Source organism: Puma concolor, chromosome B4, assembly GCF_028749965.1.
Source record: "Puma concolor isolate L17-30 chromosome B4, mPumCon1.1.hap2, whole genome shotgun sequence".
NCBI classification, from domain to species: Eukaryota; Metazoa; Chordata; class Mammalia; order Carnivora; family Felidae; genus Puma; species Puma concolor.
This window is the reverse complement of record NC_141673.1, coordinates 93,279,630-93,294,657: the sequence shown is the minus strand read 5'-3', so window position 1 is coordinate 93,294,657 and position 15,028 is coordinate 93,279,630. Positions and strand designations below refer to the sequence as shown.

Here is a 15,028-nt window from a genome sequence, read left to right as displayed (position 1 = left end):
GAATAAGTGAAGTAGACTAAAATAAAATGATGGATTTATTTTTTTTTTTTTTAATTTTTTTTTCAACGTTTTTATTTTTATTTTTGGGACAGAGAGAGACAGAGCATGAACGGGGGAGGGGCAGAGAGAGAGGGAGACACAGAATCGGAAACAGGCTCCAGGCTCTGAGCCATCAGCCCAGAGCCCGACGCGGGGCTCGAACTCACGGACCGCGAGATCGTGACCTGGCTGAAGTCGGACGCCCAACCGACTGCGCCACCCAGGCGCCCCTAAAATGATGGATTTAAAGTAGAATTAAAAAAATTTATACAAAAGTAAAAAATATAGTAATGAAAATTAAAGAAAAATATCTTTAATAAAAATTGAAAATAAAAATGAATTTTTTCTCTTTCTGTTTTTAAGAAAAAGAAGTGTAAAAGAGAAAAAAAAAAGAAAGAAAATTGAATAGATGGACCTGCTAACAGATTGAAGTAGGACTGAAATTACTTATTTTTCCCCTAAAAGTCAGTCTAGGTATCGCTTGATAGTCCATATACTAAGTAGATGGTGAGACTTGTGTTCTTGAAGAGCAAGGTTGGCCCAGTTGGGCGGGGCTCAGTGTAATGGCTCTGCTTTCCACTAGATGGCGCTGCTAGCCTACTGAGGTGGATTATTGAAGTGCCTGTAGGTGTGTATGCACATGTGCCAGAGGGGTGAAAATGGTGCCACCCAGCTACCCAGTCTGTTCTCCCAGATCAGCAATCACGCACCTGTCATCTGTCTTCAGCTTTCGTCCACTCCCTGCTTTTTCACTCTCTGTGACCAGGCCCCAGGCAGTACCTCTCTCCAGAGTTTTGTCTCATATGTGGCTGCTTTCCCAAGCCCCTTACTTCTGAAGGACTGCAGCTTTGACCCGTTCTGCCCCCTGTGGAGGGTCTTACTGAGCAATGGCCAAATGAGCAATGGCCAAGTGTCGGCTGCACCCTGGAATGCTTGCTGGACCCTGCTGCTGCCAGTGCCCCGAGACTGCAGCCAGGTGCCAGCCTGCCCCCAAAAATGTTCATGAGATGCTGGAGCAGCAGCTTTTCAGGGATTATGGAAGATCACAACACAAATCTGGCACCAGGCTTCACCCTTAATGACATTGTTCCAGCACCAGAGAATGTGGCTGCCTTCTGGGGTCTGCTGGGACCAGGTGGCTTCAACAGTCTCTACCAAATGTCCTTCCAGCAGTGAACCATTCTTCCCCATGTGGCCCGAGATCCTCCTGGGTCCCACTCTGTTCCTGGTGATTCTCCCTTCCCACCAGAGCACCACCACGTATGGAGCTGCGGAGTTGCAGACTCTGCACTCCCCTTGTTTACAGTCTTAATGGAGTTTAAACCTTCTCCTTTCTCCTTTTTTTAGTTTAGTCCCTGCAGTTGTTTCCAATTTTCTACTTTCTCTCCAGCTGCTTTGGGGAGGGGTGCTTTTCCTGTATTCTCGCCACCCCCCCAGTCTCCGTCCTGTCTCCACTGGCAAAAGCACCTCCCTTCCTGCGCCTCTCCCTCCCCATGTTCACTTCTCCATGCCGTGTACCTACTGAATTCTGTGGTTCAGGTTGTGCAGATCGTTGTGTTAATCCTCCAGTCAGTTTTCTAAGTGTGTAGGATGGTTTAGTGTTGGTCTGGCTGTATTTCATGGATGCGAAACACACAAAAAACTTCCATGCTGTTCTGCCATCTTCACTCCTCCCGCTTGTATATACATTTAAGCTATAAAATTGTGGCATGTTGGCTAAACTAGAATTTTCTTTTTTTTTTTTTTGAATTTTTTTTAACGTTTATTTAGTTTTGAGACAGAGAGAGACAGAGGATGAACGGGGGAGGGTCAGAGAATGAGAGGGAGACACAGAATCGGAAACAGGCTCCAGGCTCTGAGCTGTCAGCAGAGAGCCCGACGCGGGGCTCAAACTCACGAGCCGTGAGATCATGACCTGAGTCGAAGTCGGACGCTTAACCGACTGAGCCACCCAGGCGCCCCTGAACTAGAATTTTCAAATATTGTTTATTAGATTTCTTAGTAAGTGTATACATATCAGCTATGGAGTCTTAACCAATTTTGTCATCTGTGTTTCATTCCTTTTGAGATTACATGTGGAAAGAATGTGTTCTCTTATCTAAAGTAGAAGTTGACAAACTTTTTCTACAAAGGGCCTCATAGTAAATATTTTAGGCTTTGCAGGCCATATAGTCTCTACAGCAACCGCTCATCTATGTGTTGTGGTGTTAGAGAAGCCATACACAACACTTCACTGAATATGCCTAATGAATCCGGAAAAGGCTGCATGGTTAAAGAGTTGAATCTTCCTATTTATTCCACTTTTCAAAGTATGGGCAAACTCAGGTTATATCTGGACAATGCATTAAACCAAAGACACGACTGTCATTTGAATAAAAGTTTTGGTATTTCTTCCCAATGAATAGTATTACAAATAAGTACCTAAACTAGCAGTCTGGTTTGCTAGTTAATCTCTGCCTGTCAACCTTCCATTGGGTCTAATGAATTATTAGAATACATTGTTAGAATCACATTGAAGAGGGGGGGTCTTAACATTAAATTAAAACATTTACTGAGGTAGAATTAAATACAGTAAAATACCTGTTTAAATATATAGTTTTATGAGTTTGGGTAAATGTTTCAATTGGGCAAACACTAATAGATACAAGTTTTAGAACACTTAACATTATCATTAAGATTTAAAGGGCCTCCCTGATTAGATCAGGCCTATGCAGGATTCCGGGATAATCTCTTCTTTGATTAATTTAAAATCAAATGATTAGAAACTTTAATTACACCACACAATCCCTTCACTTTTGCCATATAGCAACATAATCAAGGATTTATACCCTGTCATCTCTGCCATATTCTGTTGGGTGGAGTCAGGTCACAGGTTGTGCCCAAACTCTGGGGGATGGGTCTGTCAAGAGTATGACCACTATGGGTCATCCTTTGGCATTTCCTCTACTTGTTCTAATTGATCCACTCTTCCTTCCTTTTCCCTCCCTCCCTGTCTCCCTCCTGTTTTCCTCCCCTCCCCCCGCTCTTCCCTCGCCTCTCCTCTACTTCCTTTTTATCCCCTCTAAGTGAAAAGAGAGTCACCAGGCAGGACTGGCTACGGGAAAGGGATATTAAAGGTCTGAGGAGAAAGGAAAATGTTAGAACTAATCTAAAGGAGGAGGAGAGAGAGAAGACTGGATACTGGATACTTGCTATAGGTAATGCCAAGGGGGCCACACAGCTCTGGGCCCACAATAAAAGACTAGTAAATAAGTATTTGATGAGTAACACAGCATGTCATAAAAAAATCAACTGATCAAACAACAACGTAGAACAATAAACTGAATAATTGACCTGGGAAAGTAACCGAACATGAAACATGGCCATGCTGAGGAAACTGGTTCACTATCGTCCACTAATAGAAACTTGTCACGATGCAGGTGAGACACACAGAGTTTTGTAGGACAACTGGGGAGAGTCCCTAGGCTCAGTCTCCGGTCATCCTTTCATGCTGCACACTTGAGCTGTGGCTGTCAGCAACCGAGAGAAGCTGGAGCTGCAAGCAGTGTTATATTTCTTTCAATCTTTAGGAACCCCCCCCCCTTTTTTAAATGTTAAATGTTGCTGAGAAAATCCAAGAAGACATCGTGTGGCTCTTCTAAACACCACATGGTGATGTAAACGAAATTACTCTAAAGAAGGTCAAAGAAAATTACAATTATTCCAAGACTTAAATCTCGTGAAAGGTAGTTAGAAACAAAAGAATTATAGTGCTGAATATCTAGGCATAGGAAGAGATTTCACATAAAGTACTCCATGTATTTTAACAGATGCCATCCGACCTATTTGATTGTGTAATTTTCTGAAAGAATTACCTAGTACAGGCATGTTTTATATATGTCTTTATTGATCCATGGACAGGATAAGCCATAGATAATTAAGGGGGAAATTGTATATGTATCAACTGTAAAAAAAATAAGAGAAATAAAAATCTACCATCTTCAAACTCACCATTAAGACTCCTTTCATCTCATAGCTCACTAGCAAATTGAGTATATAAAGCACCTCTCACACAGAAAGTCAGAGAGCAAAGCACTAAAGCAAAATAAATACCAGTGATTAAGGAAAATTGAAAGCAGCAGTAAAAATATGTTTCTTTAGTCTACTTTTAAATACAGACTGGGAACTGCAAATAATGGGGAGTACATAGAAATCTGATTTTTTTTTTGTCTTCATGATCCTATGGTATTGAATACAAATAAGGGGGGAAAAACTTGTTGCTAAAACCTCAGCAATCCTTTTGAGATTATTTCTTTTAAATATTTGCCTTACCTTATTTAGTAATCATTATTAGAGTCGCTCGAATGTTTTGTCATGTCTTAGACGGACCAAGTTTCACCTACTTCAGAGTTATTGTAAGTGATTTTAGGGGAAATGGTTTGAAATGTTTTTTCTTAACCTGAGAATATACGAAGAGGGGAGGAAAGCTTTCAGGTGTTCATGGTGGTAGTGGACAATTTACGGAGTTCAGGGAGAACATTTTATTCTGTGCTGAACAATATTGAGATAATTCACCAGGGGATTGGTGGCTCTTCAATGGGATAGAATTGAACTGTTCGAAAGCGTCAAGGAAACACTTGGGCGCTGAAACCCTGGTGGATGGCTGTTGTCAAAGGTTGCTTCTTTTAGTAGAAACATTGGCCCATTGACGTACTTCAGAGAACACTCTGGTAGCCATGAATTTGGGGAAAGAAGGATCAAATGGAATTTTTACAGGTCTTACTGTTTATCCATACTTTTTTTTCAACGCTGCAGTTAAAGAAGAGGAAATTTAATAAAGGAAGATATTGATTTTGGTGAAGAGATAGTATGATTAAAGTAAAAGGTATATTTTTAAATAAGAAATTTAGGAGAATATTTCACTCTTTCTCTCCCTGCCTCTCCTTCTTTTAACTTACTCTCATTCACAGTTGCTCCTGTGTATCATTTTCTTATTTCCTTAAGAACTTTAGACTATTGCATATTTACTGATGGAAATAAGTCCCTAGTCATGTACCTACTAATTTTAAATGCGACCACTCAGGCTTTAAGAAAAAGCAGGAGCAGTAAGTCATGTAAGAAATTTGTCTTTCTTTTCCTCAATATTCTTTGGTTTCCACAATTGTATGTTGGAGAGGAATTCTGGGTGTATTTCCTGAAAGCTTACAACTTTGGCAAAGTTAAAGGCGGTGCCTATTATAAGAGTAGGTGGGTAGCATTTGTTAAACTTGAGTAGGACCCGTGCAAATAGAAGTTTGGAAGATTTCTTTTGTGTATTTTTTAAAAACTTTATTTATTTATTTTGAGAGAGAGAGCATGCAAGTGTGCAGGGAAGGGTCAGAGAGAGAGAGAGAGAGAGAGAGAGAGAGAATCCCAAGCAGGCTCCACTCCGTCAGCGTGAAGCCTGATGCAGGGCTCAAACACAGGAGAACTGTGAGATCATGACTTGATCCAAAGCTGGATGCCTAACCAACTGAGCCATCCAGGCACCCAGTGATTCTCTTAAAGCTATTTACAGGCTATTTCTCAGTATGTAACTCACATGATATTTTGAATATTAATACAGTTATTCCACAAACTGCTTTGATTTTGATGGCTGAAATGTACTTCATAAATTATAATTTTACTACTGCAGAATTCAGTAGATTCATATTTTGTGTCTCTTCTCAAGGATCATGTAGATTTTCTCACTCAGATAGATTTTTTAGGTGTGGTGAAAAATTGCTATGAATCATCAAAACTTTCCAAAGCCGCGTGGCATCCAGTGTGTGTGCTCAATGTTTAGTTTCATATCTTTGCAAGGTATCCCTAGACCACATTGGAATTCCTTTCCCTCAAACTTCTGGAATTGTTTTCACAATTCCGAAGCACTTGATAAATGTGTACATTCCCTAGCGATGCTTTCAGGAAATTCTGATCTAAGTGGTTGTGGGTGGGGTCTGAAAAACATTTTTAAATAAAGCCCTTAAGTGATTCTTAAAAGTAGGCAATTGCTTGAGAGCAGTTGTTTTTAAACCTGACTACTTAGGCAGCTTAAAAAAAAAAAAAATTCTGGTCTCTCAGTCTCACCTCAAACCAATATATTTGGAACCTTTGATGTCAAGGCCCAGGAATCAGTATTTATTTTTTTTTTTAAGTTTATTTTTGAGAGAGAGAGAGAGAGAGACAGAGTATGAGTGGGAGAGGGGCAGAGAGAGAGGGAGACACAGACTCCAGGCTCTGAGCTGATAGCACAGAACCCAATGTGGGGCTCAAACTGGTAACGGTGAGATCATGACCTAGGCTAACGTCAGAGACTTAACCAATTGAGCCACCCAGGCGCCCCAGGAATCAGTATTTTTAAGATTCCTCAGGTGACTTTTATGTACATCTAGGATTGAGAATCGCCGCTTTCAAACAACACTCAAGTAAATATTAAACAGCTTCCGAAAAAACATTCTGTGGGATAACAAATTTTTACCTCTGGTGTTTCCCTGAGATAAAAGTTATTAAATTCAAGTAAGTATTAACATCAGAATATTTTAGTGGGAAACAAATATTATATAGAATCAATTTGAGTACTAGATATTCAAAATTTCTGGGATGGAATAAGTCAGTCTCTAGACTTTTTGAAGAACTCCACCAATATTCTATTTGGACTTTCAAATCATGTATAATTCACTCTGGTAACTGGTTAGCAACAGACTATGATATGCAGATAGGATGCAAATTATCAGGTGAAGTAACTAGAGAAATGTGGAAGCAAGATTTGAAGTTAATTGCAGTAGAATTTAAAATTATGGTTATAGACAGACTTAATTATCCACCTTTCTTTTTGCTTCCAGAAAAGATTCTGCACAGGTGTATTTACCTAGACGATCTCCAGTGTGGTAACTCTTAATTGCACACCTCAGATTTTGGAAAATGCTGGAAGAGCCAGGTTCTAATCTAGATAACAGCACAAGAATGTTGGCAGATTAGTATGCCTCTTGATTTCAGGGAGTTTAGCTATATTCTTTCAATAAGGTACATAGTTGAGGAAGATCCAGTACCAGATGGTGATGTTGGCTGGGAGTGGTTTTCTCACCTACACTTGGCAGCTCCACTCGGAAGTGGGGCTTTCAGTGCTCGAGACTTCCAGTCTATACTATTTAACATGATCATTGGGAAGCTTTAGGTGGTATAGATGCAATGACACGTCTCATTAAAGGTCCTGTAACTAGGAACATCTGACATCTGTGCTGAAAATAGAACTGGATGCAGCCTTCAAGTGGTTACAGATTCAAGTGGTATGCTGGTTTTTAAAGATACTACTGAAATTCATTATATTAACCAAGCTTGTAATTTCTCGACACACTTTTGACTTGGAAAAATAGATTTTAAATTAATGTGCTGCCCATTTAAAGATGGCCTCCTCTTAAACAGGTTCCCTCTTACCCAGAATTTAGACAACGATTTTAGCTGAGGACTTACTCGTCATTTAATTATAGTAACAGCTACCCTGATTTGAATACCTGTGATGTGCTAGGGTACTTTATATCAAATAAGCTATAAAACAGCCCTCCAAGGCAACCCCATTTTGTGGATGAGGGACCGGTGCTCTGAGAGGTTAAGGGACCCGCTGAAAAGCATAAAACTCCTCTGACAGAGCCAGGATCCCATCAGTTTGCTGGCTGCCCAGTTGGATCCCTGTCCATCTTGCCACCAGCCCCCGCAGTATATACAGCAATAGAGTTAACATTCTTTTCTATAAATTACAAAAAGCAGTTGCTCATAGTTTTCCCGTAGCTTGGTTTTAGGAACTTAAAACCAAAAAAACAAAAATCAAAAAACTGAAACAACCAGATTCAGCCTTCAAGAAGCTTACCTTCCAGGGGGGTCCTTTATAACATGAAAGAGTAACACCTTGATTCCTCATGCACATTTCTAGGTGCTTTACTTTAGTTTTTAAAGATTCTGCATGATTCTTTCTATTAGAGATTTTAGTGAAATTAGGAAATAATAAGAAGCCAAATTGAAATGTGTTCATCCTAAATTTGGCCTTGCTCCTCCCGGCAGCAGAAATTCATTTTCACCCTGCTCCCCATCCCCCTTTTAAAGACCTAAAGTACAAACCCATTGGGAGTCCCCCCCCTTTCCCAAAGGAAATATTTCATTCATATAATGTCTCCTTTGTAATCAACACTGAGAAATGTCACTTTGATTAAACACAACTCTGAATGACTAAGACCACAGTACAATAAATTCTCCAGAGCTATCTTTCAGAACAACTGATTGCTCTCCAGTCTTAATCCTCCAGAGTCTTATTTAATCAAAATGATGTTGCTAATTAAGGATTAAAACCTCCGAATAGAATAAAAAAGAAGGATTTTTCTTTCTCCTTTGGGCAGGTCAAGGAGGCAGAATTTGCTATAAGGAAGTAAAGAGTCCCTTCCACCCTTGGTAAAACTGCATTTTTTTCTGACGTTTGGACTGAATCCAAAACAGGCCTGAGTGCTTTGTAATATTAATATAACTGGGAAGAAAGAAAGAAAGAAAGAAAGAAAGAAAGAAAGAAAGAGGGAGGGAAGGAGGAAAGGAGGGAGGAGAAAGAGAGAAAGAAAAAGAGAGGGAGGAAGGAAGGAAGAAACTGCCTTGGATAGTTACATGGTTATATATACCTAGATTATTGATTTAAATTTTTTCATTTAATGATTTTAATATGAATTTTCTTTAAATGTTTTGTCTGATTCTGTCTGTACATTGCTTTTTCCCCTTGCTAACATTGATGGAAAGACAGAATATTTAGAAAAAATGTTGGCAAATCACTTCACAGAAACAGGGGAACAAAAGAATGTATCTCAGATCTACTTGATATTCCACTGATGAGTAATAATAACAACAAAATTTGCTAGTAAACGCTGAAATGCTCTACTTTAAGATCCAAATTTTATTTTTTTGAATCTGTATTCGATAACAAAAATTGATTCTAAAACCATATAAAGCTGTGTAAGAACTCACTGAAAGAGAAAAAGATTTACAGAAAGTAGTTAGATTTTCATGGAATCCAAACTCTTTTAGGTGTTAGGGGTGAAGTGGATGCAAGACAGAGGTACTGGTTGATGTTTCAACAAGTTGTAAAATATAATTCAACAAATTGTATTCAAATTGTGTTCAACACATTTAAAAAATTTACAATTTATAAAATACAAAAATTGTAAACTGCAATTCAACAAATTGTAAAATACTTTTTATCTTCTCTGCACTAACCTGTGCATTTATAACCTCTGCCACATTAGTCTGCTACAGTGTAGACATAACTAACAACAGCTACTATTTATTGACCACCTACGATGTGCCAGGTTCTCTGCCCACAATGCACACATTATTACCTCTAATAAAACCCAAGAAGAGGTATCATTATAACCCTCCATAAATGATTAAACTGAAACTTATAAAGAATAAATGACTTGACCAAGGTCAGATAGCTTGTGTTAAGTAGAGTTGAGACTTCTACCCAGGCCTGTTTGGCTCCAAAGCCACCTTGTATTTAATATGATAAGCCACTTGTTTATTTGGAAGATTAATTTATCATTGCATTTCAGGAAGGTGCTGGTAAGCTGTGGTGGTCTGTACCTGACTCATAGGCTCCCACAGTTCCTGGCTGAATCATTGTCACAGGCATTGTCACGTCCTCACTTACCCAACCCAGTCAATGACAAAAACTGAATTACTACCATCAACAGGGTACCAGAGAGCAAACAATGAGAAATCCCAGGAGGGAGAGGAACATCATAAACCTTGTTTCTCTTCTAGCCAGTGCTACTTACCAGTTAAAAAAAGACATTTGTTTCTGGGATCCATAGTCCTGAAGGCTATAAGCATCCGGTGGACAAATGATGGCTCGCATTCCTCCTGTGCCAAGGCAGATGAACAATAGTGCCATGTAAAACAGCCTGTTCTGCTCCTTTGTTGGTATATTGTTAATCATATGGTGTGTGCCTATATAGAAATCTTCCAAGGGAAAAGCAACCACAGATAATAAAACAGTGCCTGTAGAGAGAGAAAAAAGGAGAATAAATATGGCACAGACCAACTGAATCACCAGACCATGTTATAAATAAGGCTTTAACTCTGAAAGTAGCATCATTGTGTGATTGTCTTATCAAAATATTTGTTAGTCACTGCGATTCTGGAGATAGCATGATTTTTTTCTAAATGTGAAAACTCCCTTCAATATGTCTTTTAATGAATCCAGAGGCCTAGTTCTTTCCCCTCTCAAATTTGACGTATCTTTTCTCTCAGATGTATAAGCAAATCATGTCCATTTTAACAGAATTTGGAAATATGTCATATGAGAAGCTAGAGATGGCTGTAATCTCATGCCCCAGAGCCAACCACTGTTAGTAAGGGTTATTTGTTCTCGGTCACTAGAGTGATAGAAAACTCAAAGATCTCAGACATGTCAAAAGCCTGCTAAAGAAAATGTTTTAAGGAGAACATTATCAGAATTGTAAGAAGAACAGAGTCTCTTTTCCTTTTCTACTCTCTTTCTCCTTTTAATGCCCTTTGATTTCTCTCACTTAGGCAGCTGGGCAGAGCCATCTCAGCACACACAGAGGTAAGAAGGTGAGGTGGGTGAAGCAGTGCAAGCCTAGAGGAGGGAAAGACAGGAAGTGACAGGGCTGGGGGCCAGTCAAGCCTTCTCACTTCCATCTCACAGGGACCACACTTGAGCACTTTCCTTGTTTGATAGAAATTTCATACTTTTGCTAAGCTCTTTAAATTCTGCAAAGCAATTATATGTATTATATTGTTTCATCCTGGAAAAGCTTTGTGATGTCAGAGGTAGATTTTCTCTTATTCCAATTTTCCAAAAAAAATAGATCAGATTTAGTGAGGTTAAGTGACTTGCCCAATGTTACAGAGTAACCATGATGTTATCTGCCTCTTTTTGTAATTCCCATCAAGTGGTCAAATCATCTTATTTATTTATTTATTTACTTATCAATTTGATTAGTGAAAAATGCTTCTCCCTGTTACTTTCGTCTTCCATTTTTTAGATTAATTTGGCTTTCGTATTTTTGGTATAAATTTTTACATGGTGGTTTTGTGTGGTTAATTTTTTCAATTAGACTATAAGCTCCTAAAGGCAAAACTTAGGTCTAATATTTTGTCTCCCTCTTACAATGGCTTTTATAATGTGAAGAATATATGCACTCAATAGCTGCTTGGTAACAAATTGATTTATCATGAGAGTGGGCCCTTTAGATTACTGAGGTTGAGCTGTTTCCTGTCAAGTTTGGCCAGATGTGATACCAACTGCTTTTTCTCTGCCACTCAGTCCACTTGTCTCTGGAAGGGTGATGTGAGGCCTGGCTAGGCTAAGGGCACCCAAAGGGGATGGGCAGAGAAGTTACTTCTTGCAGCAACCATATATTTAAAGACAAACACTTTTAAAAATATACATTTGTTTACTTATTTTGAGAGAGAGAGAGAGAGAGAGAGCACTCACAAGCAGGGGAGGGGCAGAGAAAAAGGAGAGAGAGAATCCTATGCTGTCAGTGCAGAGCCTGACCCGGGGCTCAAGCTCACAAAGCATGAAATCATCGCCTGAACTGAAATCAAGAGTTGGATGCTTAGCCAACTGAGCCACCCAGGCGTCCCTAAAGACAAAACACTTTTACCTTTGTGTACATTAGAAAGATGCTTTGCTTCCATCTTTTGAGAAAATGTAATATGTTGATTTCATTGGATCAAAACTTTATTTTTAAATTTTTTTTTTCAACGTTTTTATTTATTTTTGGGACAGAGAGAGACAGAGCATGAACGGGGGAGGGGCAGAGAGAGAGGGAGACACAGAATCGGAAACAGGCTCCAGGCTCTGAGCCATCAGCCCAGAGCCTGACGCGGGGCTCGAACTCACGGACCGCGAGATCGTGACCTGGCTGAAGTCGGACGCTTAACCGACTGCGCCACCCAGGCGCCCCAAAACTTTATTTTTATCTGTGGTAAAATTGATGTAATAAAAACACAGGTCTATTACACGTATGATAGAAAGTCTCCTCTTTGATGTGTGCTATTGTGCACTACATAATCAGCACACATACTTCACAGGTCTTTGTAAAACACCAAGATGTGCTATCTCCTCTGCTAGGTCGTGGGGCCCCACTGGATTTCCTCTCCAGAAGCTAATGAGTCCATCAGAGAAGACAGACATACAGGTGGAAATTATATTATAATGTGCTAAATGAAATTATAGAGGTTTGATTAGAGTATGGGTGAGCACAGAGAAGTGAACCACATGGGTCTTGAAGGAAGGACAGGATTTTTCAAGTCTTGGATATGGGGCAGAAACATAAAGGAAGGGTGAAAATTTCAGACATACAAAAAAGCATATGTAAAATTTTTAAAGAAGGGTAGTAGACAAGAAGTTCAGCATGGTTGAGGTCACATATTGACACAAAAGTCTGGAGAGGTAAATTTGGGACAGATTGTAAAGGTTCTTTTGTACTAAGTTGGATTTTGTTTTTTTAGATAATACAGCCAATATATAGATTTATTGGCTGAGGAAGTCAATGTTGTTAGTAGAAAGGTATATGGATTGGAGTCATACTGATAGACCAGTAAGTAGGCCATTGTAATGATCAAGAAAAAGTAATCTGCAGTTTTGAGCTAAGGTTTAACATTGGAAATAAAAGACACATTTTTGATAGAACCTCTGATACTCAGTGACTGGTTGGAATTTGATGGCAGCTGTGAGTGGGGGCCAAGGAAATAGCTTTTAGTAAGAAAATGAATGGTTATGGAGTTGACGTAGGTCTTTTGTTGGTCAAATTCTAAAATTGGGACTTCAGTCCTAGTCTGATGGCTTACACAAGAATTTAGACTGATAGGAATTACCATGTTAAATAAGAAGTTACCAAAATCTATGGGTGTGGTCTCTTACCAAATTCAGAAGAGAAACCATTCAGATGCTTGCCTAAATGTCTCCTTATCAGAAAACATTCCCAGATACAGAAGAGTAACCATGTCACTGTTTAGTCTCCCCTGTCCCCTTACTGAGCCATATTTTTCATCATAACAGTACTGAGCACCTGGCATAATGTCATTTGCTTGTTTACGTTTCTCTTTCTTTGGAAAGTCAACTCCAACAGAGAAGAGACTGCATTCCTCCTCTGTTGCATTCCCAGATCCTGGGACAATGCCTGGCACAAAGTGGTCACTGAGGAATGTTTGTTGAATGTTGACTGAATATTTGCCATGCAGTGGCTTTGTTTTTATTTAACAAAACTGGAGCAGTGAAGAAGTTATGTTTAAATCACACTCTATTGGATGAATGGTGAAGGTAATTGATCACCTGCTGGAAATTGGGTGATATGTTGGATACCTGATATCCACACCTTCCTCATTTATCTCCTCCCCTGTTCCCCCAAACCTGCATTTCTGCTACACTTCTCAGTAATGGTGAATTGCATACTACCTTCCTAAGTTCCTCAGCTCAGAAACTTGGAGTTAATGTTTGTTTTTCCATAATATTTGTTCTCTTATTTAGTAGCCAAGTTTTAATGTTTTTTTTCCATGTTCTCTCCTGGATTGACACTTCTCCTAGACTGTCCTCTGAGGTGTTCTGGTCTCCCTGTATAAAACCTGTCACTGTGGTTGTCTATCCTTTTTATTGAAGAAAAACATTTCCCAACTGTTTTAATTATATTTTCAGTGACTCTGTTGTCCAGAAGAACAACATAACTTTTCAGCCCCAAGTTCCAGACTGTTCATCAACTTATTCTCTATACCGTATCAAACAATCTTGATATCTCCCCAACATTTCTCACAATCTCTTGACTCCCAAACTTGTGTAGATTATTTATTTTTCTCTATATAAAGAAGCACAGTGTAGTGCTTGAATTCATTCATTTGTTTAGCATATAGCCATAGTTCATAATATAGAAATCATGCCTACATATGCAATCTTAATTACTATATGGCTAATTAAAAACCACCTTTTGATGAAAACATCCTCAATTATTCTACGTGAACTTCAAAACCCTTCTTAGCACATTTCATTGTAGTTGTGAAGCAAGTGAACTTCAGGTTTCACATAGAATTTGTCACGAATTTGGGCTTGGGGCAGGAAGGGGGAAAGGAGCGCATTTGAAGCACAGAAGACAGACACATAAAGAGGTAATTATTATAAAAGATAATCAGTGCAACGATATAGGTATCAAAGCATCCACACATCCACACTCACACATACGCACTGATGTTTACTAGCATCCCTCAAATAATACAAAGAATAGTATAAATTGAAACAATACTCTTCATTTATCACATTTTAGGCTAACAGCAAGATAAGGATAATAGAAAGTGAAAACTCTACCAAAAAGCTATTCAATTAAGTTGCAAAACAATCCAGTCAGAAGAGGACACTCACCTAGAAAATGTAGACATAAGCAAACATATACCAGTTTGTTTCTTCTTAGACGGACATCAGCAAGCCATCCCACAAACACAGGGGTAAGTATTGAAGTTCCAATAAAACACAAGTTCAAAATGGCTGCCTGGTAATTGAGGTAGCCAAGCTTGACAGTGCAAAAGGGGATCATATTGCAGACGACTTCAAAGAAAATGAACCTCTCACACAGCTCCACCAGAAACAAACAGATTCTAACCCGAATTTTTTTCCCAGAGTATGATGAAGAGAAATAACCAATATGTCTTATAGTTTTTTCCTTCTCAGTGTGGTGATTTAAGGATATTTCTTCATCCGTTATTTCAAAGTCTGTAACAGACATGACTACCCTCCTTGAATACAACTTTTGTTAGTGTTTTGAACTTGGTGATTTTTTTTACTCCCAACCCTCTAATGAAAAAATAAATAAGATCTTTGCTTTGAATTTCACAACTCCACGCTGAAGTTTCATACTCTTTTTGCACATTAATGTTGTTCATTTTGATGATCCGGGAGCATGGGAGAGGAGACACAAGTATTTAAATGTTCATGGTAGACCAG

At 39.0% G+C, this 15,028-nt stretch overlaps 1 protein-coding gene across 2 annotated transcripts in view; it reads right to left on the bottom strand.

The window, feature by feature from the left end:
• SLC15A5 (solute carrier family 15 member 5) overlaps positions 1 to 14,810 on the bottom strand; it is an 86,883-nt gene extending 72,073 nt beyond the window's left edge. For both annotated transcript variants that reach the window (XM_025930801.2, XM_086711840.1), the window contains exons 1-2: positions 14,450 to 14,810; positions 9,846 to 10,068 (exon numbers count right to left, since the gene is read on the bottom strand). In XM_025930801.2, the coding sequence (XP_025786586.1) occupies positions 9,846 to 10,068; positions 14,450 to 14,810 (584 nt within the window). The remainder of the gene's footprint in view (positions 1 to 9,845; positions 10,069 to 14,449) is intronic.
• Between the last annotated feature and the right edge of the window lie 218 nt (positions 14,811 to 15,028).